This window comes from Alternaria alternata (assembly GCF_001642055.1).
Source record: "Alternaria alternata strain SRC1lrK2f unplaced genomic scaffold CC77scaffold_23, whole genome shotgun sequence".
In the NCBI taxonomy this organism is placed as follows: Eukaryota; Fungi; Ascomycota; class Dothideomycetes; order Pleosporales; family Pleosporaceae; genus Alternaria; species Alternaria alternata.
Window position 1 is genome coordinate 498,857 of NW_017306212.1, and position 20,895 is coordinate 519,751.

Consider the following 20,895-nt stretch of genomic DNA (forward strand, 5'->3'; position numbering starts at 1 on the left):
GATGAACAAGGCTGGCGCTTTCCTGCCTCGATCGCAGCACTTGTCTGCTTCTGCACATGAGCAGCGGTCTGGCAGCTCCTCTCGCCGAACTTCTTCATCCAGCCTTCTTTGCCTTGTCCGCTGCGTTATGTCGATTTTTGTATTCGCGTGGGCTCTCCAGTGTCTTACTGCTTGTGCCTACCAACCTTTGTGCAAAGCTCGGCTTCGCCCACATCCCAACTTTGCTCTCACGAGCCTTCTTTTCCGCAGCGCGATATTTTTCTTCAGCAGTACCAAATTCGGCACCTGTTTTGGCCTCGTATACTGTAGCCAAGCCAGCCTTCAACATCTCCAGCCCCACATCTTTCTTGAAGAACCATCTGCGTACAAAGACTTGGGCTACTATACGATCGTACTGGTCGCGTCTGTATATGTATGCGCGTACTCGGCGGGTGTGGATCAAATTGATGAGCCATTCATGGGCCTCCTTCGCGAACGGTTGAGCTTCTCGGCCCCAGTGTGCAAGTTCTGGTGCGTCGACTCCAGCAATCCGGATGTGAAGCTGGGCATAAAGTCAGCCATTCATTGGGTGCAATATTTCCACCACAACGCCTAGTGTCTTCTTATTCTAGAGTACTTACTGTTTGCCTGACCAAGTCCTCTCTTTTCGTTGGTACTTTCTTCCAGGGCAGGATACCCCACCCAGCTATTCTCCCACCTGGCGTGTGGAACAGCCTGAAATTGTCTGCATCTCCTACACTTGTGACCTGGCCAAATATACCCTTCCGACGGTAGTAGCGTGGTTTGATATGGTTGACGGTTGGTATGCGACGCAAATAAGTCTTGTAGAGCCGGACACCAGCAACTGTTGAGACTGTAAGAGCGACAGCCGGAATCAAAGTCCGTGGCTCATACAGCGTGCTTGACCAATTGTCCAACTTCGCTGGAGGGGCCCATTGAGGCAGTCCGCTTTTCTGTTGGTCATCGTCGTTGCGTGACCAAGGCCATCGCATTGTCTATTGTGCGAGGTCGTGAGTTGAAAAAGTGAAGTCAGAAGACGGTGTGCTCCAATGTTGGCAATCGGCGCGACACAATCGCCTCGGCATACGAAGTGTTCCAAGTTAGCGTCGACAAAACGTACCACGTGATTATCATAGGTTATCTAGGGTTTCATAATCATGTCTCACGACTCTGAACGACTTGGGGGCAAATGTACACTCGATATTTTTGTAATGACTTATACGGTTTTTCAGTAAGCTTGGAAAATGACAGGTATTCAAGGTCCAAAATGCTCAGCTAGCTTTTAAACAAGAGCTGCAAAACTGTGGTGTACCACAGTAGCCGCATACTCTCCTCTAAGCACATATGCTTGCTCTAATATCGTATGTTCTAAATCACTAGAGAGGCAGCCAGGAGTTGTGCTAGCAAGGCCCAACTGCCCTGACTTGTTGTGGAGCGCCTATTGTCGGCCTCGAAGTATGCCATCCGCGTTAGAGACCATCATGATCCATATGACACCCTTCTGGGTGTGCATTGGTCGACACATAGATCTACAAACAAGCAGATGGCGTCTTCGATGGTATCTTTGTAGCCTATAGCGCGCTGAAGAGCGTTGAAATGTGATATTGAAAAGTCGAAGGATAGCGACTCGCATAGACGGTGTAGATGTTGAGTTTCGGTTGATACGTGCGATGCAGTCGCATTTCCGACTTCAGATTGGGAGAGGCTTGCGCAGGAGTTCATGCAGATAGATGGCTTCTGAGATTCTGTGTGTCTTTATCAGTCCTGATCTAACCAAAGTGATACATGCATATCGAAGATGAACCTACCGTATACCACTATCCGTCCTCATGTGTCTTTCTGTCAGCTGCACGGTTCGCTGCGGCAGATGAACCTTACCTCACAACGCGCAATAGGATGAACGAAGATATGTGCTACACAATCGAGAGCCCAAAGCCATGCTACGAGACTGCCGACGCAGCAAGAGGAGAGAATGCGTATGCCTCGCACGACGCACAGACCCACATGGAAGGCCTTTGAGATGGAGACGTGGGTGGTCTCGAGCTGGTCATCGCAATGGGTTGTAGTACTGCTCGCTTCCGTAAGAGCGGGGTCGGCTTGCAGATGTCGGCGCTTCCTAGATGCCAAGCTACACATTAACAATAAGATCTTTGTACGTGTCCGCCATCGCCATGATGGATGGAAGATGGATGCTCAGACGTGGTCGGGAGAGGGATGAAGTCAGGAACGACGGGGTTGGCTTAGACGGAGTTTGCCTAGGCGGGTATGGTGCGTTTCTTTTCGTGCTTCGACCTCCACAAGTCTGGGCATCAGTCTATCGTCTACCTGCACCCTGCCACCCCCATCGCTACAACTTCAACCGAACCTCTCATGCTTTCGCAACAAACTTCACTCGTTATACATACTGACAATCTTAGTGGAATTGTGGCCGACTACTGACTGCGGCCTGTAGCCGCTTCCTTGTCAGGTGCCTCCCATCTTCCCTCACCACATCTTCATCAACATGTTCAACATCGAATCCACAGCCGATCCTACCGCACTCGATGACGGAACCTATCTCTTCGACCAAACTCACGATGATCTCCTATCGATGCCAATGTCCAATGATAGTATACATCTGAAAGGCGGCATCACACCTATACCTGGGTTTAGTAACTTGGGCTACGGCCGGGAATCGAGTGCATCGTCCGTGCACTACGGCGATTCTCACGATACATCGGAACTGGGTACAAGTCACGAGGGAGAAGGGTCTACCCCAAGCGCTTTCGTTAATGGATATGGGACCAACTATACTCCTTCGCCACTGCAAAAACCATTCACACCAAACTCAGCCATCAACGGCATGACTAATACCCAGAACAAACAAATGTCGCATCTGAACGACGACAATTCGCATGCGATTCCTGACGGAAACGACGCGAAACCCCATCTATCATTAAGGAACCATCGAGGGGATGCTGCATTCATGGCAAGAACACCACAAAGCCTGAGTCGCGCATCACAATCATCTTCAACTCCTGAGCTCCCACAGCCGCACGAGCAACAGAAGAAGCATCGGAGAACAAATTCGCTCCCGGCAAAAGGGAAAGTCAACGAGATGAAGGCAAATTCAAGCATACCTGCAGAGCTCTCGTGGCCGGAGTTTGGCCGACAGTGCATTCTAGCAGCGGAGAACAGCCGGCTGAATCCGTTCACCTTACATCCTGCTGAGTACAAGTTGTTACGAGAACATGTAACTCACGCCCAGGTCACCATCTATTTGAACATCAGGAATGCGATACTTCGGCTATGGCATCGTAATCCTCTGGTGTATGTCTCTCTCGAAGAAGCTGCAGGATGCGCCCGCGACAGGCGCCATTTCGGTCTAGCAAGGGTAGCATATCTATGGCTTATGCGGAACGGCTATATCAATTTCGGATGTGCTGAAGTACCTGACACTACCGGTACACTCCCAAAATCGAAGGTTAAAGTCGCACGCAGACGTTCAATCATTGTGGTCGGTGCGGGTATGTCAGGATTAGGATGCGCTCGCCATCTGGAAGGATTGTTCGCCCAGCTAGGTGATCAATTAACAGAAGCGGGCGAACTTCCACCGAAGATCACAATACTAGAAGCTCGTCCGCGTGTTGGTGGCCGGGTTTACTCGCATCCTTTTCTCAATCAGCTCAGCTCAACGCTCCCTCCTGGACATCGTTGTACAGCTGAGATGGGCGCCCAGATCGTCACCGGATTCGAGCACGGCAACCCGTTGAACGCGATCATCCGAGGTCAGCTCGGTATACCCTACCATGGCCTCCGCGATAACACTATACTATACGACTACGATGGGACGGTGGTGGAGAGAAGCCAGGACATCCTGGTGGAGAAGCTGTACAATGATGTTTTGGAAAGAGCGGCAGTATATCGGAACAAGCCAGCGGCTCATAGGACAGTGGAGGGTGATCGTAACTTGATGGCCTTTGGTCGTGAGCCAGCCGATGTCGATGGGCCTACTGTTGCTGAGCTAGAACATTCTGATGCTCCTTTGGCCGCAAATGCTACGAGCACAGCGTCAACGAAGCAAGAAAAACCAACAACGGGGGTAGAGAAGCTAGCGGGCAGGGCATACCAGCTCAGCGCAGGCTTCAACCCGGATGTTACGGCAGCTGAAACGGTCCAAAGTATGGGTTGGGAGCTCAAAGCGGGTGCATCGAAGATGCAGTCTTTAGATCTCGATACGATTGCGAGAGCATCCGAGTATCCCACACTTGGACAGACAATGGACGAAGGTCTCCTTCAGTATCAATCACTGGTTGATCTCAAGCCCAGAGACATGCGTTTGTTGAGTTGGCATCACGCCAATCTCGAATATGCGAATGCTGTTAGCGTCAACCAGCTTAGTCTAAGCGGCTGGGATCAGGATATTGGCAATGAATTCGAGGGCGAACATAGTGAAGTAATAGGAGGCTACCAACAAGTCCCGCGCGGTCTATGGCAATGTCCCAATCGATTGGATGTCCGCTTTAGCACCCCCATCAAAGCCGTTCATTACAATACCGACGGACAGCATAAAGGCAAAGCTGTTAGAATTGAGTGCGCAAACGGCGAGTTTTACGAGGCCGACCAGGTCGTTCTGACCACCCCTCTGGGAGTGCTGAAGTCTGGATCGATCAAGTTCGAACCTCCTCTCCCTGACTGGAAGCAGGACGTTATAGAACGAATGGGTTTTGGTCTCCTCAACAAGGTCAGTTCAACTGTTCAGTCATTGCTGCCCCTTCTGACAACATACGTAGATTGTTCTGGTGTACGAAAAAGCCTTCTGGGAGCCAGACCGAGACATGTTCGGCCTGCTCAACAAAGCAGAAGACGAAGCCAGCATGCAACCCGAAGACTACTCCGCCAAACGTGGACGGTTCTATCTCTTCTGGAACTGTATAAAGACGAGCGGAAAGCCAGTGCTGATAGCGCTAATGGCAGGCGACGCTGCTCACTACGCCGAAGCGACATCGAACGATCAGCTCGTCAAAGAGGTTACGGACCGGCTCGATGCGATGTTCGCACCGAACCACGTTCCCCTGCCGTCAGAAGCGATTGTAACGCGGTGGAAGAGAGACCCATTTGCTCGAGGCAGTTACTCATATGTTGGGCCAAAGACACAGGCAGGTGACTACGATGTGATGGCGCGGCCACATGGCCCACTGCACTTCGCTGGTGAAGCGACTTGTGGCACACATCCCGCAACGGTGCACGGCGCGTACCTATCAGGCCTCCGGGTCGCTGCAGAGGTTGCTGAGACAATTTTGGGGCCCATCAAGATACCAAGTCCACTCGTTGAGAAGAAGGTGATCAAAGTAGAACAATCTCCAGCGACACCCAGCATAGAAACGAAGCGCCGATTCGAGCCCGCCGTTACAACATCAACACCAAGAGAGGACAAATCTGGGCGGGTACAACGCGACGAAGACTACGAAGCTGCTATCATAGGGGCTATTCTAGACCAAATTGGTGAACGTCCGATCAAGCCAGGACGTACAGGTGTCAACCCGTTCCTACTGTTCACCAAAGACTTCTGGTACATCTGCAAGCAGGAGTGCGATGACGCTCACAAAGCGAGGACAGGCAACCCCGAGGCCAAAGCACCGAAACAGGAGATTCGTAATGCAGTTGGCTTGAGGTGGCGCACAGCAGAGCAAGAAGTCAAACAGCCGTACCTGGACCAAGCCAGTACTGCACGAGACGACGCGACGGCGAGCACAGCAGACTTCAAAGAACGCGTAGATACGTGGGACAAGGAAGCTGCACGCATACGGCGCGAATACATTCAGGCCAACCCTCCAGAGGGTGGCAACGAAGAGCTCATTCTCAACAGTCGCACGGCCATTGAGCTGGGGGCTGGCAAGCGACTGCGGAGATTATGAGGCTGCTGTTGTGGCGACGTTCTTTTGTTGCATTCATTCATGTGTTATATCTGTATGCTGGGCGCCATATCCCCGGTGTTTGTGTAGTTTTTTTCTTTCTATGGTTTGCATGGAAGCTGCGATGGAGTTCGGGTAAAAGGGTGAATGAGAAGTCGCGTGGCTATTTGCAGCGGCAGGCGCACACGAACACATACCCGCCCTCCGAGGCTTTTCTGTAGAGCGATGGCGTCTCGCGGATGTCTGCTTTCTGTAGTATGTCTCGGACAGTAATACAAGTCTAGTGGATAATGTCACGCGTGACTTGGGCCTTGCCCAGCGCTACTTGGGACACACTCTCGTCCGGACCCACCACGCTGACGCGCTGTCCGAGATGCAAGCCGCATGCGGGGGATGTGTGCCGTGCGTGCAGCGTAATACGGGAAGGTGGCCGCTGGTCGAGAGGGGCTTGAGATTTGGAAGCCAGCAAATGTGAGATGGAGCTGGCGGGCAACAGAAGAGATTTGCTGGCGGGCAGCAGCTGTCGTGGTGCTCTGGACTCGCACAGTGCATGTCACAACCACAATACGGGAAGACGCTAGAAGACGTTCGTCCGTTCTCCAATGGCGATCTCTACGAGGGCCGCCAACAAGCGCCACGGTTGCTTGCCAGTCTTGTTCTAGAAGCGCGGCGCATGACTGGTGGGAGTTTAGCCTCGCCGCAGCAGCATGCATGGCGGTTGAGCGTGTTGTTGCTCGCCAGGCACCGGGCTGGCTGGGCACAGAGTCGGGAAGCGTGTGCTGCTCAGCATGGCCGCCGGATCATGGAATGGCGAGTGTTGTTCTATGCATGTTCTTCGGTATAGAGCCCCACCAGGCGGGCAACACAATTCGCCAGCAATGGATGGAACCTGTGGCTTCGGCGCGTTAGTCCCGAGCGGTTCCTCGTTGGCGGGGTCGCGTGTGCCAGGTCGTGGGGATCTCTCGGCCTCTCTCATGGGGCCTCTAGTCGCGTTAGCTATCCCAAACAGCAAAGCCTCGCCTCGCCTTGGTCCGCTCCGGCTCTGCTTCCCCAACGTGCCAGCCTTCCAAGCCGCTGTTGCGTGAATTGCTGCATCCTTCACTCCTCCAAGCTCGCAAAGGCCTCCATGTTGCCCTTCGCTCCTGACATCTCTCTGGGCCCGCACCCAGCACCTGCTTCCCCGACACGTTCCCACGACCGTGCCCCCGTCGCCTGAAGTGCCGTCGCATTAGTCCTCCTCCATCGTCTGCACCCCACCCTTCCCTGCTTGCGCACTACACCCCAGCCATGAGTTCCTTTTTCAGTCGCATCAAGTCTGGTGCTGTAAGTCCCCAAGAGCGACCCAGAGTCGCGCGCGTCCGTCGCCAATGGCTGCCACTGACACGTCTGTCCACAGCCACCCTTGAGCCCAGCGACCGGCAGCATACCCGTCAAGAAGGACCCCAACGCGCCCGAGGTCACGCCGCTCGAGAAGCTGCTCCTCAACGCCGGCCCTCTGCGCGGCGACGGCAGCGACAAGTTCTTCGGCTTCGAGAATGTAAGTCCGCCTGCCTGATGCCGCACTCGTCAAAGTCCGCCTGCTGACCACGCCCTGCTCTAGTTTGGAAGCACGTGGTATGCATCCGCCTCGCCCACTCCCGCTTCAACCCATGCTGACTGACTGTCTGCCCACCAGCTACTGCAACTCCATAGTACAGTGTCTCTACTACTCGGTACCCTTCCGAGAACAGGTCATCAACTTCCCCGCCCGCTCGCCCCCAGAAGCCCTCGAGAGGCCCTCATCAGGCCTGCCCAGACTCAATACAAACCTCCAAAATGGCCAGACTTCAGCCCTCTCCCCCACGGGCCGCACATCGCTCTCCAGCCCAAATGCGAGAAGTCCCGCAAAGCCTGCAACCACTCCAGGCGCCACCAACCAGCCTCCAGGCACCAAGCCCGAGGACAACAAGGACTCGCCCGAGTACAAGAAGAAGCAGGCCTTGGCCGCTGGCCCTGTGCTACAGATGGACTACGAGAACGCAAACGCATATGGCATGAACGAATCGCTGTTTTCATCACTAAAAGACATATTCGAAGCTGTAATAGCACACAGGTCGCGCATAGGCGTAGTCAGCCCACACAAGCTTCTGGAGATACTGCGGCGAGACAATGAGATGTTCCGGACGCCCATGCACCAGGACGCACACGAGTTCCTCAACTTGCTGCTCAACGAAGTTGTAGAGAACGTTGAGCATTATTCCAAGACCCGCCCAGCTCAGGTCGAGGACGTAACTGAGAACGAGGAGACAATGACCGACGGCGAAGTTGTGACCGCGCGAAACTCAGTGGCCTCTGCAAAGTCGAATTCCGGATGGGTACATGAACTGTTCGAAGGCACATTAACATCCGAGACACGATGTCTCACATGCGAAAATACCTCGCAGCGAGACGAGGCATTCCTGGACCTCTCTGTCGATCTGGAACAGCATTCTTCCGTGACGAGCTGTTTGCGCAAGTTCTCAGAAGAAGAGATGTTATGTGAGCGGAACAAATTCCATTGCGACAACTGCGGAGGCCTGCAAGAGGCGGAGAAGAGGATGAAGATTAAGCGGTTACCCAAGATTCTTGCTTTACATCTCAAGCGCTTCAAGTACACGGAGGATCTCCAGCGACTGCAGAAGCTCTTCCATCGCGTTGTGTATCCCTTTTACCTCCGGCTGTTCAACACCACCGACGATGCAGAAGACCCAGATAGGCTATACGAGCTTTATGCAGTAGTGGTCCACATAGGAGGTGGTCCCTATCATGGTCACTACGTATCCATCATCAAGACACAAGATCGAGGCTGGTTACTCTTTGACGATGAAATGGTTGAGCCGGTTGACAAGGCCTATGTCAGGAACTTCTTTGGTGGAGAGAATGTCTTGGCTTGCGCCTATGTCTTGTTCTACCAAGAGACAACAGAAGAAGCCATGATGAAGGAGCAAGAAGCCGACGCCCTAGCCGCAGCAGAGCAAGCCGCCAAAATGACACAGGAAGAAGTCACAACACCGAAAGCGAATGGTGCCAACGGTCAGGCATATCATGCTTTCAACAACGCAACGACACCTACATTGGAAGAGGCCGACAAATTCGCGAGCCTCGATCACGCAGCTACCGCTCCGCCACTTGCCCACGTTGAAACGAACACCGACCATCACCCAGTCGAACATACCACAACACAAGTACCTGTCCTCGGTGCGCGGAAAAGTAACCTTGGGCTCTTTGGTAAAGGCAAAGAAGAGAAGGAGCGCAAGGCTCAAGAAAAGGAGCTTGAGAAGCAAGCGAAGCAAAAACGCAAAGAGATGGAAATCCAACGACGCGAAAACTACCGCAAACAAGAAGACGAACTTCGTGCAGCACTCGAAGCTAGCAAAGCATCAGCGGTGGAAGAGGAGAAGAAGCGCGTTGCGAGTGGCGAGGTGCCACCTCCCACAACTGCTGGTGCGGGAGGCGACAAAGAGAAAGCGGCGAACGGCTTTGGAAGCGTCAAGGGTATGAGCGGATTGAGTCGTTTTAGGCATACCTCGATGAGTCTCAAAGGCAAACCCAAGTTCTGGGGTAAGGACAAGCAAGACGACGAGCCCAATCCGCCCGATACACCGACCACAGACACGGACAAGGACGGCAAGAACCGTTTCAGCTTAGGAAGGAAGAAGAGCACGTTCAAATTCTAGGAAAACTTGTCGCCGTAGAACAGGATGTTGTTACATTGCAAGATGCGGGTCCGAGTATCAGTCTTGGATTGTCAAACAGGGTGGCTTTTGAAGCTAGCCCTTCCGATAGAGTGAAAACTGGAGGAACAGTCTTCCTACCGAAGCGTTGGAGATGCATGTATGTTGCATGGTTATTCTTTTCTTTCCTCAAGGCTTGACGAAGGCGTTGTAATTACTACCCTCAAGGATGGGTGGTGTGTTGTGCATATCAACTTCGGATATTCGTTGTTATAGCGTACTCGTTTAGCTTAGCAGAACTGCGAGTGTGACAGAATAGTGAATTGTACAGCTTCTCAATGGATCGCGGCCATCTCTCAGCTTCGAGCTATTATATTGGGTTCCCTTTAGAGTCAGCTTAACTTCACGTTCACATTCAGTTCATCCTGCTTATGGGCCCTTGGGGCAGTTGATGAAAAGGTTTGTTCAGGATTACATTTGGATAGATGACCATGCTGATCCGTATCGAAAGAAGACAAGTCTGTACCTGCTTTTGGCAGACTAGACTGGAAAGTTGAAACGCAGACAACGTTCCGCAGTAAACTAAATGCTCTCAGTGCCCCTTTATAAACGCCCGCTACTACGATCTTCATCGCAACGCACTGTACTCTTACACCACGCATCGACGACACCTGTTCTACCAAGGTCTCTTCTATGAAAACTTCCACCGATTACCACAGTTCATGCACTCGCAAAAGGTCGTCATCGGTTCGTCAGCAGACCTGGTCTGCGCTTGACTGTAGCTGACCATCTTTTGCTTGCATTTTCCGCACTGGAACTCCTTGGAAATGGCCTTTTCGACCTGTGCAACCATGGCCTGATTCATGTTGATCTGTTCCAGCTTCTCGTCTTCTGCTCGTCGCGCGTCCGACTTCATCTCGTCATGTGTCATGACGACGAACTTGTCTGCGGGCACCTCGCCAGCGAGTACACGCTTGCGAAGCTGGGGATTCGATTTGCTCTTGAGATTCTGGAAGAGCGAGCGCATCTTGCCCTTGTAAGTGTCGTTTACACTACCAGCCTTGGCGTAAGCAGCGGCTTCGATTTGCTTTGCGACGCTGAGAATCTCGTCGGGCACTGGGCATGTCAGTCATGTACAAGGCAGTTGGCAAGTTGCTACTTACTCGCTTCACTCATGAAGGCCAGACCGTCGTACATCAGCCTAACGCAGTTGTCGCGCGCCTCATTTCCAGTCACCTGGTACTTGACCTTGTCTGTCTTGTGATTGCGCTTGTCGGCGGGTACATCATGCTTCTTCTTGGCCAGATTTGGTGCCGGAGACGCGGTTCCTGAGGGTGGAGGAGCGGGGGAAGAGGCTGCACCTCCATTCGCGACTGCCTTTGCCGGGCCGTCCTTCTTGGGGGGCTGCTTCTTTTTGACCTCATCCCTCCACTTTGCTACCAATTCTGTTGCGAGCTTTTGTACTGCGGGGTCCTTGTGAGTTCGCAGACGGTTGATAGTGACACCGATTCGTGTTGAGCGCAAGAGGTCCTCGGTCGCGTGCACACCCGTCTTCAGGTCATTAAGCAGCTTCAGCACAGAAGCGCTGGGCTCGCCCTCAGATACAGCCTTTCCGATGGCCTTGCCACGGAGCTCGATCTCTTTGGCGTCCATTGCCATGGTCCAGGCAGTGCTTGTCAAGGTGTAGGGTATCCTGGGCGCGGAGTCGCTGGTGCCTAGGGCAGTCTGTCGCTGTCACGAAGGCAAGTTCTTCCTGGATTGATGTTGCGACTGAGAAGGTCGGGAGGTCGGCGCGGGGTGCTTAGGCGCGTCAGAAGCAGGTATACGCGACGTTGGGGCACGGCAGTCGTTCGGCGACGGTAGGGGAGACGTCGAGGCAGGCAGGCGGCAGGAGGCAAGGAAGCGTGGTGCGATGGCTTGTTTGATTGCCATCTAGAAGTTGCCTTTGCTCGGAGAGGCCCGAGCTCACAGCCGCTAGCCTCCGCCTTCACCAAGGGAAACTGCAACCGTTAACTTGGGAACTGCCAGACTAAAGACCGGCGACGACTGCTGCTGCTACTACTGCTACTACCGCGCCAACTCGTGCCTCTGGTACTACCGACACCCCCCCCCGACGAATCACCATGGCCGAAAACGCGGCCCCAGGAAGCGCAAACAACGCGGGCGCAGACAGCTCGCGCGGCATGCCCTACTACGAGAGGCTACGACGCGACCTGCGCGAATCGCTGAACAAGAAGCGCCTGATCGATAACAACCTGGTCAGTACTGCACGCGACGCGTCATGAGTCTCTGTGAGCCTCTGTGTTGACTCTCATGGCAGCTACAACTCGAAGATAACATCTTGCGAGTCGAGACACAATACCTCGAAGAGACGAGCGCCGGGAATATCATCAAGGGCTTCGATAACTATATCAAGGGCGCAGCAACCACCACGACAGCAGGGGGAGCAGGCACTGCAACCAGGCGCAAGGCTCCCATCAGTGATGCGGACCGCATCTTCAGCCGGAGCTCTACAAGCTTCTTGAGAGTATGTCGAGGAATACCAGGCCGGCTTGCCGATAGCTAGAGATACGATGCTGATTGCTCTACAGGAATCGTCGACGCCAGGCTCTGCGACGCCATCGCACGCTCCTACGCCAACTTCTTCCTTCCCTACGCGCGAGTCGAGTCAACCTACAAACGGCGCGAGACCAGGAGGCAGTAAGAAGAAGAAGGCAGCCGACGATGATGACGAGGACAGCAACAAGACGAAGCGACAGAAGATCTCCTACGGCCGCGAGTGAGAATCCGTCCCGAGACTCCGACACCGCTTGCTTCAAAAGCGGCGGGATACAAAGATCCTGAAATTACAGAGCATTACCAAGGTATCTTGAGGCGAGTAATTCGCTCAAGGTACGATTGCGCGTCCTTATGGGTCCCGAGACACAAAATCTAACAGACCTACCAACAAAATAGGAAGGCACAAAGGAGTCGGTTAGACACCCGAAGCTGCGCGTGTTCAACTTGTGGGTACCTTACAACAGGCACGGGAGAGGTGAAACCGCTGTAGATCGGACTTGTGAACGCGGGGTTGGTTCAATCTCGATATGAGATCCACTTAATAGAGGATAACGTACTACACCACCACCGACGGGCGACAACGCATCTGTGCTGACTAGCCGGCGTTCGTGGTGGAGATTGCTCGATGCTTGACTTGTTGCTTGCTTCGAGTGGTCGGAGGAGTGCTGGTGGAGCGCTGCTCGGCGTCCTGTTACGCGCAAGCCACGTCCGCAGTCTGCTGGCGGCTTCATCTCAGCGAAGCGGAATTCATGCTTGAGGAGGGTTAGTATAGTGGATCAACAAGTACAATGCAAGAATGCAAGTCCCGCTCGTGGCATCCAAAGACTGCGAAGGATTCGTGGCAATCTGGAAATAAACGAAGCGAACTACTTCTTCCCGCGCTTCTTTATGGTACAGTAGCCGCAATGTACAGCAAAAATGAAGTCTCATGGTCATATTGCACATTTACAACCCTTGCCATGAATCGTAGCAGAGACCCTTCTTTTTGTGGGGAAAAAGTTATAACAAGGGTATTAATGCATATTACTCCAAGGCTCATCTGGTTGTATTCGAGAAGGCGCAGGGACGGCCAGGATTGAGATTGTGATGCCAACCACGGTCGGTTAACCTGAGACGATGGCGGAGAACAAAGACGCAGGCGGTGCATGCTGGCATGCTGGCAGGCTGTGGACTTCGCATCCTGGGATATCATGGTATGCAGAACTATAACCCAACGACACAAGTCCGCTTGTGCTAAGACATCCCGCCCTCGCTTCATGGGCTTGTCGGTCCATGCGACTGCTTGAAGATGCGATCGGCGGGGCTTAGTACGGTAGAGCGAAAAGGGCTTCTCCTTTGCGAGACAACAGCCAAAATGCAACACTGGCTTGCATGATGGCTTGCAATTCCGTGTGGTGGCCACAAAGTTTCAAAGACCGAAATAGAGGAGCCGGAGCGGGTGGCAAAAAGACAGCTGTTTAGGAGGCTGGCGGAAATGCTCAATGCTGAGTGGTGCTTCGGCGGTACTGCAAGCTAAATTACAGCTTTCTCCGGGCACCAACACACTGCGCGCGGAAGCCAACAACAAGCGCAACAGAGTCAAGCAGTTTTGCCTCATCACGTTCTCGTAACGCGATATGTTGCCTTGCGTTTCGCGTTGCTGTAAGTCGTCGCGTCCTTATGACGATCTTTTCTCGAAAAAATGGTACGAGTATACAGCCGTCAGGCACGCTACGATCTCATCTCAGGCTCTTTTCGGTCCTTCTCCAGTGTGTGACCCACTCGAACAAGCGACGTCCGTGATTGGTAGCCCTTCGAGTAGCAGAGAAATAACAAGTCCCGCAGCCGACACGACGCAGAAAGAAAGCCCGACGTCAGCACACACGGGCACTTGTGCGTTTTCGAGTGAAACATAATCACATCGTTGCGCCCCGCTCAGCCTCGTACGCACAACTCGGATTTTGCAACAGGGGCAACCTGGAGGCCGGAGCCAGTGGGTGTGAAGCAAATGATAGCAGAGAACCAAAGCTTGAGGCGGCCCAAAGGTGCAGCGGGAGACATCCCACTCGCTGAGGTAAGACAAATTTCAGGGTCCGGCGGCGGCTAGCAAGGGCATGACGCTCCATGACGGGTGCCAAGTCTCAGCCCTTGTCGTAAGCCGACCGCTCACGGGACGCCAGATGATGGCATTGCGGAGACAAGGTCGTGACTATGTCGCGTTGGTCAAAACCAGGACCGAGGCATCCCCAATGACGAACGGAGACAGCCCCTTGGGGCCGAATCAGAGAGGTGCTGCCGTCACTATGTCAGCTGGAGGGAGGAAATTGAGATAGAGAAACAGAAACTGGTGTGCATGGGATAAAACAAGGGTCTTTGATTCTGCCGCGCTCCTATCCACAATGTGGAAGGGTGCGTCATTTTCTCCCGCTGCCTGTACTCGACGACTCAATGTCGTATCCAAAGCCATCCTATTCTGGCTTGTGCCCCATCTCCGGGTGGCACCTATGCGCGCGCGCTTCAAACTACTACTGTACAAAACGTCATTGTGCTCACCACCTGTGCCTCGACTCTATGTCGGGAAGGTGGTTGCTAAAAGAGAGTCTAAAATATTAAAGGGTATAAGCGAATGGTGATGACAACATGCTCCGTATCGACTACGGGTCGAAGCCCTGTCGAGCGATGTTGAAAGATTAAATAAGCAATTGTGGGCGGGTGAAAACCAGGCCCGGGTGAGACAAACGCGTAATGTTACATGGTGGGAAATCGCTCGGAAACGGAATACTCGTAATTCGGAACACCAGAACGCCGTGGTGGTCCCTCAATTCGATGAGCGGGCCAGGTGGTATCTCAGTAAAAACCGTGGTGTGCAGCGATGGGTAGAAGAGGAACAGCCGTCTCAGCTTGTTGTCGTTGGGTCTATAGTCGTGACTAAGAAACGCGCGACAGTGGTATCTCAAAATATGCGATGTACTGGAGACATGCGACAGGCCGGTTGGGACGTGGTCCGGACAAGCAAAGCACTAGACACAACTGGGGTGTTGATCTTCTAGTGATCGACACTTTCCGGTGAGGGATGATCGATACTGCCGTCGTTCTTGTGAACCTTTCGGTGCCTCCTGAGGTTCGAGACGACAGAGAAGTGCCGGCCGCAGCCATCAACTTCACACGCGAAGGCTGTTACAATGTTAGTGCTGGAAAATGTGGTGTGCGTGGAATGACTTACGCTTCTCGCCGGTATGGCTGTACATGTGTGTTTGTAGCGAACTTGGTCGTGTGAAACGCTTGTCGCAGATCTTGCACTTGTGCTTCTTTTGCGAGCTGGAAGACACCTTTGAGCTGAACTGGCTCATCATTGAAGCGGGCGCTGGAGGCATGTTTGCTCCTAGAAGCGCGTTGGGGCGGGGCAGAGTGCGCGAGTTGCTCAGGTCAACAGACTCGGAGGCAGAGCTGTAATCTGTCACAGAGCCATCACCACCGTAGTATCCGTTAGGGCCATAGCTGCCTGACGAGATTGACGAGTGTGTCGAGTGTGCTGAGGGGAAACCGTATGAATCGGTCGAGCTGCGGCTAGTTCCTTGAGAGCCATAGATATTCCTTGGGGTAATGTCTGACTGGCTCAGGGAGACCATACCACGGCTCGCGTCAAGCGCGTCGCTAAAGCTGTTGCGCGGTTGCTGTGTGTTCATTCTGCTAAAGTCAACAAGTGAACTTTGGCGTTGTCGTTGGGCCGCGCTTTCTACGGACTCGTAGAAGGCTATTGAGGGGACTGACGGGTGTGAAGAGCGGCGGGAAGCATCCTGTTGGTATGCGTACGGGCTCCGTTCTGTGTTGCCATATTCCACCTGAGAGTAGGGCGCTGAAGTTGGAGCATATGTTTGGTTTGGAGGTGACCCAGAAGTAGTATAACCGGTTGGGTACCGCGACATGAGATCTTCAGAGGCATCAAGTAAGTTTTGTGTTCCGAAAGTGCCATCCGGGAGAGTAATACCTTGTCCCATGGGAGGAGCTGTGACCGGCAGACCGTGGTACGGGATGGCAATGCTGGTAGGCCGCTGCGCGTCGACATTGGGTGCAACGGTGGTCTGGTACAGTTGCTGCTGCGAGGCACCAGTAGACACCCACGGGTTGGTGAAGTGTGGTTGTTGTTGAGGGTAGCGCATGTGTTCGTAACCCATGCTGCTTAGCTGGGGTTGCTGACGGTTATCGACTGCCATTGCCATTGCGTGTTCGGGACGAAAGGTAGTAAGGTGTACAGGTCCGGAGGGGAAGGTGGTACAAGAAGACGAATATGAGTGTGACAATAGACACTCAACTCGTGGATCCAGGTGTGAAACGTGATAGTTCGAGGGTTGAAAACGTGGAGATAGTCGATCACAGGTACTCAGCGGTGGGATCTGCGACCTTTTGAATTCACTCTGACACTGGGGACTCCCGTGCTGTGGTAGTCCAAGTCAAGTAAAGATAATCCCTTTGGTATGTCGATCAGTTGACCTGTACTAAGCAGGAGCCGTGGCGATGAACCAGCGAGATTAGGTGTAGGGCGAAAGCGGACACCAGTGACTGGGAGGCAGACGCTCGAGCGTTTCAAGTGAAGCACTGTGCTTGCAAGGAGCAGAATGCCCAGCGGGTGCAGGGGCGGACCGTGTGGGCTGGGTTGCGTGTTGCGTGTCGCCTTGGAAGGTTCGGTAACGTTATTCGCTACAAAAGCAAACCAGCGACAAAGAAGTAAGGATGTGAGGGTAACGATGATGAAAGCAGTATTGATAGTCTCTGGTACGAGTTATGGCAAGAGACAATCTAGGATTGAGTAAAGCTTAGAGGTTGGTGACTGTTGATCAGTGGGCATTTAGTCGGGGAACACTGATTGATAAATTCCGCTGCTTGGAGGGTTTACGTCTTTTGGGTTCACAGCACCTCCATCATAGGCTGGCAGCCAAGCATAGCGAGCAGGCAAGTTGGCTGAAGACCCCGGACGCACCTACGTCGGTGAAGACAAGGATCAAGTGCGCTAAAGCATCTCTCTGCACGCTGCTTTTAAGCGTGTGGGGAGCGTTATTCAATGGCCTGCCCACGGCCGATGTAGTATCCGCGCCATTGAGCACTGTGGGCTCAACAGCCTTCAGCTCCCGTTCATTGAAGCCAGCGTCTACCGCTTCTCCATTGCGCTATCATCGGCACCTTTCTCACCCGTGAGAAGCCAGTAGTGCGCCAGACAAGCCCTCGCCGCTAGGCAAGCCTCTCCTCTTTGCAAGCCCACTGCGAATCAGCGGGCGGTAGGCGCGGGAGGGCTTTTTGGCTTTTGTTTTGGCGTGCATCCACCAGGCCAGGGTCGACGAGGGACATAGAAGAGGACTAGTCTATTCACTCACAATTGCATGCTGCCGTTTTGGTCAATGAACGCTAGCCTGATAAGCAGCCAGAGTGAAATGCTCCGCAGTAATGCTGACGAGTGCGGCAGGCCATTGAGTTGCCCTGTGTCCTCATCCTAGCGATACTTGATCACCCCCTAAGCTTTGCTTCTGACACTGTCGACACTCTACGCTGCAGAACAACGGTCGCCTAAGGAGCACGCTCCACCCCGACCATCAAAGGGACCGAAAAGGCGGCTTCGCAAGCTTGCGGTTTGGAGGTGCATCGCGCCGGACACTGGCCGGAGAGTCTGCTTTCGCGTCGCGGAGTCGGACCGTACTACCATCTCCACGTTGTTGCGTAAACTCGAACTCTGTGAGCATCTCTCCCTCTGTCCTAGCGTTGGTTCCGCCCCTCTCCTGACTCTGTGTCGTGCACGGCGCACTCATGAAAAAAAAAGCGCCCGAAGTGAAATTACACAGTAGTCCCCTGAAGCAACGCCTGTGCGCATACCTAAGCAATGGGCAAGCGTTTGATCGCCGTCCATGTTGCTTTGGCTGCAACGACTGTAGCTTAGCCAGAAGGCGGGTCACGAGTTGCAGCATACACCTCTATCGCGGGAACTGCCTTGTCCAATAGGGGCGTCACTGTCATGTCGGTGTACCTGCTCCGCGCAGGATTCCACACTCGAAGACACGCTGAACCGAGTACTGAGGGAGTGGCACTTTAGCTCCAATCAATTGCAATCCCCAATATCTGCTTGCCTGAAGATGGAGGCGTCATGTGTAGCAGGGCTGTATGGGCGGCGACTATATCCACCAATGACGATATCGTGCACCGATACTAGAGCGTCGACGATTAGGAGTGCTCGTTTCGTGCTCCGTATCTTCGGCCTCTCATTGACGCGGACCGGGTGGTTTGCTGGGAGGAATGATGAGAGCCAAGACCCATCTGTACACCCCGCTGACACGAGCGCTGATGCATGGTGTGAAAGGATGTGGGCGCATCATGGGTGCTTGCTGGCAATGTCGTCATATGAAGACACCCCTAGCGCAGACGCTAAGCTTACAAGCGAGCTGTCATTGGCGCGACTCGCAAGCCGTACCTGGCAACAGTGAATGCCATGCAGGATGATGTAGGAGCGGTCAAGGCATGCGGGCGATTTGCCGCCAGAGATATTGAACATGCTATGCTTGCACGCCAGCCATTGTCGCAATGCGTTATACCAGCAAGCAGAACGCTGTGCTGGGCGTCCAACTCGCATCGTGGCTTATAAGCTCTATCTGGACGCGAGTGGCAAACCGGCAGAAGGCGTGCACCCGGCATCTACCATCTCACCGCCGCCTGCTTCGTCGACATGAATGGCTAGGTGTTGGGACAAAAGGGCCGCCTTGCATCCCAAGTGCACGGAGCAGCTTCAAAAATCCCCCTCACTGTTCGTGGCTCCGCGGGCCTTGTCATGCAGGGCAAGATCTGATGGAGCAGCGCCATCCCGCTCAACATCGAGCTTGCAGAGTGCACTATCAAAGTCACTTGAGCGTCAGGTCCCCACTTGGCTGCGTCTGCCTTTGCCGCTACTTTGTGTGTGTGCATATGTCGGCGGAAGCGGTACCCTACCGGAGTGGACTGTGAAATGGGTGCGGCATCTGACGGCCTGCTATGCATCGCATCAGCAGCATCACAGCGACGCAAAAAGAAGTGGGCGTGACCCATTCGCTGCGCTATGTGCCAAAGCACGACAGCCACGAGCGCAGCAAAGATCGTAGGCTGTCGGCAGCCGCCCAGAACTGGCTCGGCATTTGAACACTGGACCCTGCATTCGCAAGCCATGCCAGATCACCGAAGTTTATTAGCCGTTGTCTGTGTACATGCTCTGCCCGCTTGCCAAGTCATTTGGGTACTCGATAAGCTCTAGGGCGGATTGGTTTTTATTTCCGAGATCACAGCCTAGCTCTGCAACACGAGCGATAGCACCACGCGTGTGGAGAAGCAAAGTCGGCTCTTGAGATGCATGTGGAAATGTACACTCTATGTGCGACAGTATCCCACAGTCCTGGGGATCTTCAACAAGCGTTCCCCGCGATCTTCAAGTGAGCCAGATGTGCGGCTCTGCGAGATCGATCAGCAGTGTGTGATAGTCAGGGACACGTGTTGAACACGTTCACGTTGAAAGCTGCGCTGCGCAGCGCAGCGCAGCACAGAACTGGCCGCGCAAACGCCTTCCGCCGAGCCTTGTGTCCAACTAGTGCTCAACAACCGCTCACAACCCCATAGCGCCCAAACAAACTCTTGCTAGAGCCGGGCAGCAGGTGAACCGAACAACGCCTAAACCAGCGACAAAAGGCCAGCAGTAAAACCGCAAAAGAAAGTAGTCGGCGAGGCAGCGAATCAAGTGAGCCCGATACTCTGGGACATTAGCCAGCAGGTCCATTTGCTAGGAAAAAGACTAGTCACGGGCAGCGGTGCAATTGCAAGCTTCAGCCAATGGAGACGTAGTCGGCCAAGAGAGCGCTACGACTCGGCACACTGCACTTGCGAGTGCTCAAGCCGCCCGATGTAACGTTCGTCCAAACTGCGGGAGTAACGCGGGCTGTCAGGTTGTCAATCTTGGGGGTGGCTGCGTAAGGCCTGTCTGTGCAGTGTCAAGGTTTGAGCTGGAGATTCTGCATGTTCGAATGTAATCGAATGATCTTCAGAGAGTTCCCGCTTTCCAACGGACAAGGTACATGATCATCACTGTCAAGCCAAGAAATTGGGTTGGAAAAGCAAACAGTTTCCGCATCGAGAAGCATGGCCACGAGATTGCGCTGTAGTTCGCAGATCAAAATCTTCTTCTTTCCTAATCTGATGACCCGGCATTACAGGCGTTACTACCACGACATCTCTCCTTTATGCGCCCGAGGGGACGCGCAATGCCAATGCTTGTAGCATGCTGGTGGGGTTCTGTCAACAGTTGACTCGAGTTGCAATCCACGTTTTCACTCTTTGACCAGCTCACTGGAGAATTATCGGATGACCAGGATGTGCTTAGAGGCACATGATGTCGTTGAGCACGTGCATACTGCATGAGGAAAGCTGCATTCCCCTTTCTGATAGCCTATCGTATGGGTCTTCACATCTCAGGACCTGATTAGGCAAGCTCGCACTTTGGCATTGGAAGCCCTGCCAATGAAATGAGGCTGAGTGGTCGCCGAGCAATACCAACATCTAACTTCCAGTCGCTACCCTGTGATACATCCCTATCTTCACAAGAAGTTTCCAGTGCTGTGGTAGACATGTCTAAGCGCACCTGCATGGCTTTTTTTTTCTTGCAGACTGACTTTGACCTTTCGAGCTGATAGCGCAGGAATGCGCTGTCAATGCGTGCTCTGTAAAAGGAAGGCGCGGGTGTCTTTCCGCCATGTCGAGGCTCTATTGATGGC

At 53.6% G+C, this 20,895-nt stretch overlaps 7 protein-coding genes across 7 annotated transcripts; 3 read left to right on the plus strand and 4 right to left on the minus strand.

Moving 5' to 3' along the window:
- Positions 1-94: 94 nt before the first annotated feature.
- CC77DRAFT_945011 (SNase-domain-containing protein) lies at positions 95-992 on the minus strand (the record flags this gene model as incomplete). The annotated part of the gene is made up of 2 exons (XM_018534999.1): positions 95-541; positions 621-992. 2 exons carry the CDS (start codon positions 990-992, stop codon positions 95-97), a joined length of 819 nt encoding a protein of 272 aa, XP_018381493.1.
- A 334-nt stretch (positions 993-1,326) lies between these two features.
- On the minus strand, positions 1,327-2,319 carry CC77DRAFT_418790 (hypothetical protein). Its single transcript, XM_018531623.1, has 2 exons — positions 1,879-2,319; positions 1,327-1,737 (listed from the first exon to the last, which is right to left on the minus strand). Exons 1-2 carry the CDS (start codon positions 2,134-2,136, stop codon positions 1,480-1,482), a joined length of 516 nt encoding a protein of 171 aa, XP_018381494.1. The 5' UTR covers positions 2,137-2,319; the 3' UTR covers positions 1,327-1,479.
- A 42-nt stretch (positions 2,320-2,361) lies between these two features.
- Positions 2,362-6,042, plus strand: CC77DRAFT_418796 (hypothetical protein). The gene is made up of 2 exons (XM_018531624.1): positions 2,362-4,723; positions 4,773-6,042. The coding sequence occupies exons 1-2, from the start codon at positions 2,504-2,506 to the stop codon at positions 5,895-5,897; spliced, it is 3,345 nt and encodes a 1,114-aa protein (XP_018381495.1). The 5' UTR covers positions 2,362-2,503; the 3' UTR covers positions 5,898-6,042.
- An 852-nt stretch (positions 6,043-6,894) lies between these two features.
- Positions 6,895-9,784, plus strand: CC77DRAFT_418729 (cysteine proteinase). The gene is made up of 4 exons (XM_018531622.1): positions 6,895-7,217; positions 7,291-7,431; positions 7,495-7,508; positions 7,570-9,784. Exons 1-4 carry the CDS (start codon positions 7,182-7,184, stop codon positions 9,587-9,589), a joined length of 2,211 nt encoding a protein of 736 aa, XP_018381496.1. The 5' UTR covers positions 6,895-7,181; the 3' UTR covers positions 9,590-9,784.
- A 245-nt stretch (positions 9,785-10,029) lies between these two features.
- Positions 10,030-11,626, minus strand: CC77DRAFT_1024500 (transcription elongation factor S-II). Its single transcript, XM_018525887.1, has 2 exons — positions 10,750-11,626; positions 10,030-10,702 (listed from the first exon to the last, which is right to left on the minus strand). Exons 1-2 carry the CDS (start codon positions 11,243-11,245, stop codon positions 10,278-10,280), a joined length of 921 nt encoding a protein of 306 aa, XP_018381497.1. The 5' UTR covers positions 11,246-11,626; the 3' UTR covers positions 10,030-10,277.
- Positions 11,627-11,769: 143 nt separating this feature from the next.
- On the plus strand, positions 11,770-12,369 carry CC77DRAFT_945161 (NuA4-domain-containing protein; the record flags this gene model as incomplete). Its single annotated transcript, XM_018535009.1, has 3 exons — positions 11,770-11,844; positions 11,907-12,117; positions 12,149-12,369. 3 exons carry the CDS (start codon positions 11,770-11,772, stop codon positions 12,367-12,369), a joined length of 507 nt encoding a protein of 168 aa, XP_018381498.1.
- Positions 12,370-15,170: 2,801 nt separating this feature from the next.
- CC77DRAFT_945175 (hypothetical protein) lies at positions 15,171-16,344 on the minus strand (the record flags this gene model as incomplete). The annotated part of the gene is made up of 2 exons (XM_018535010.1): positions 15,171-15,298; positions 15,348-16,344. The coding sequence occupies 2 exons, from the start codon at positions 16,342-16,344 to the stop codon at positions 15,171-15,173; spliced, it is 1,125 nt and encodes a 374-aa protein (XP_018381499.1).
- Positions 16,345-20,895: the final 4,551 nt, after the last annotated feature.

Coding starts and splice junctions, on each gene's coding strand:
- CC77DRAFT_418790 (XM_018531623.1), bottom strand. CDS start 2,136: ATGTGTAGCTTGGCATCTAGGAAGCGCCGACATCTGCAAGCCGACCCC. Junction 1,738..1,878: donor ATCCTATTGCGCGTTGTGAG/GTAAGGTTCATC, acceptor ACAGAATCTCAG/AAGCCATCTATCTGCATGAA.
- CC77DRAFT_418796 (XM_018531624.1), top strand. CDS start 2,504: ATGTTCAACATCGAATCCACAGCCGATCCTACCGCACTCGATGACGGA. Junction 4,724..4,772: donor GTTTTGGTCTCCTCAACAAG/GTCAGTTCAACT, acceptor CAACATACGTAG/ATTGTTCTGGTGTACGAAAA.
- CC77DRAFT_418729 (XM_018531622.1), top strand. CDS start 7,182: ATGAGTTCCTTTTTCAGTCGCATCAAGTCTGGTGCT. Junction 7,218..7,290: donor GTCGCATCAAGTCTGGTGCT/GTAAGTCCCCAA, acceptor GTCTGTCCACAG/CCACCCTTGAGCCCAGCGAC.
- CC77DRAFT_1024500 (XM_018525887.1), bottom strand. CDS start 11,245: ATGGCAATGGACGCCAAAGAGATCGAGCTCCGTGGCAAGGCCATCGGA. Junction 10,703..10,749: donor GGCCTTCATGAGTGAAGCGA/GTAAGTAGCAAC, acceptor TGACATGCCCAG/TGCCCGACGAGATTCTCAGC.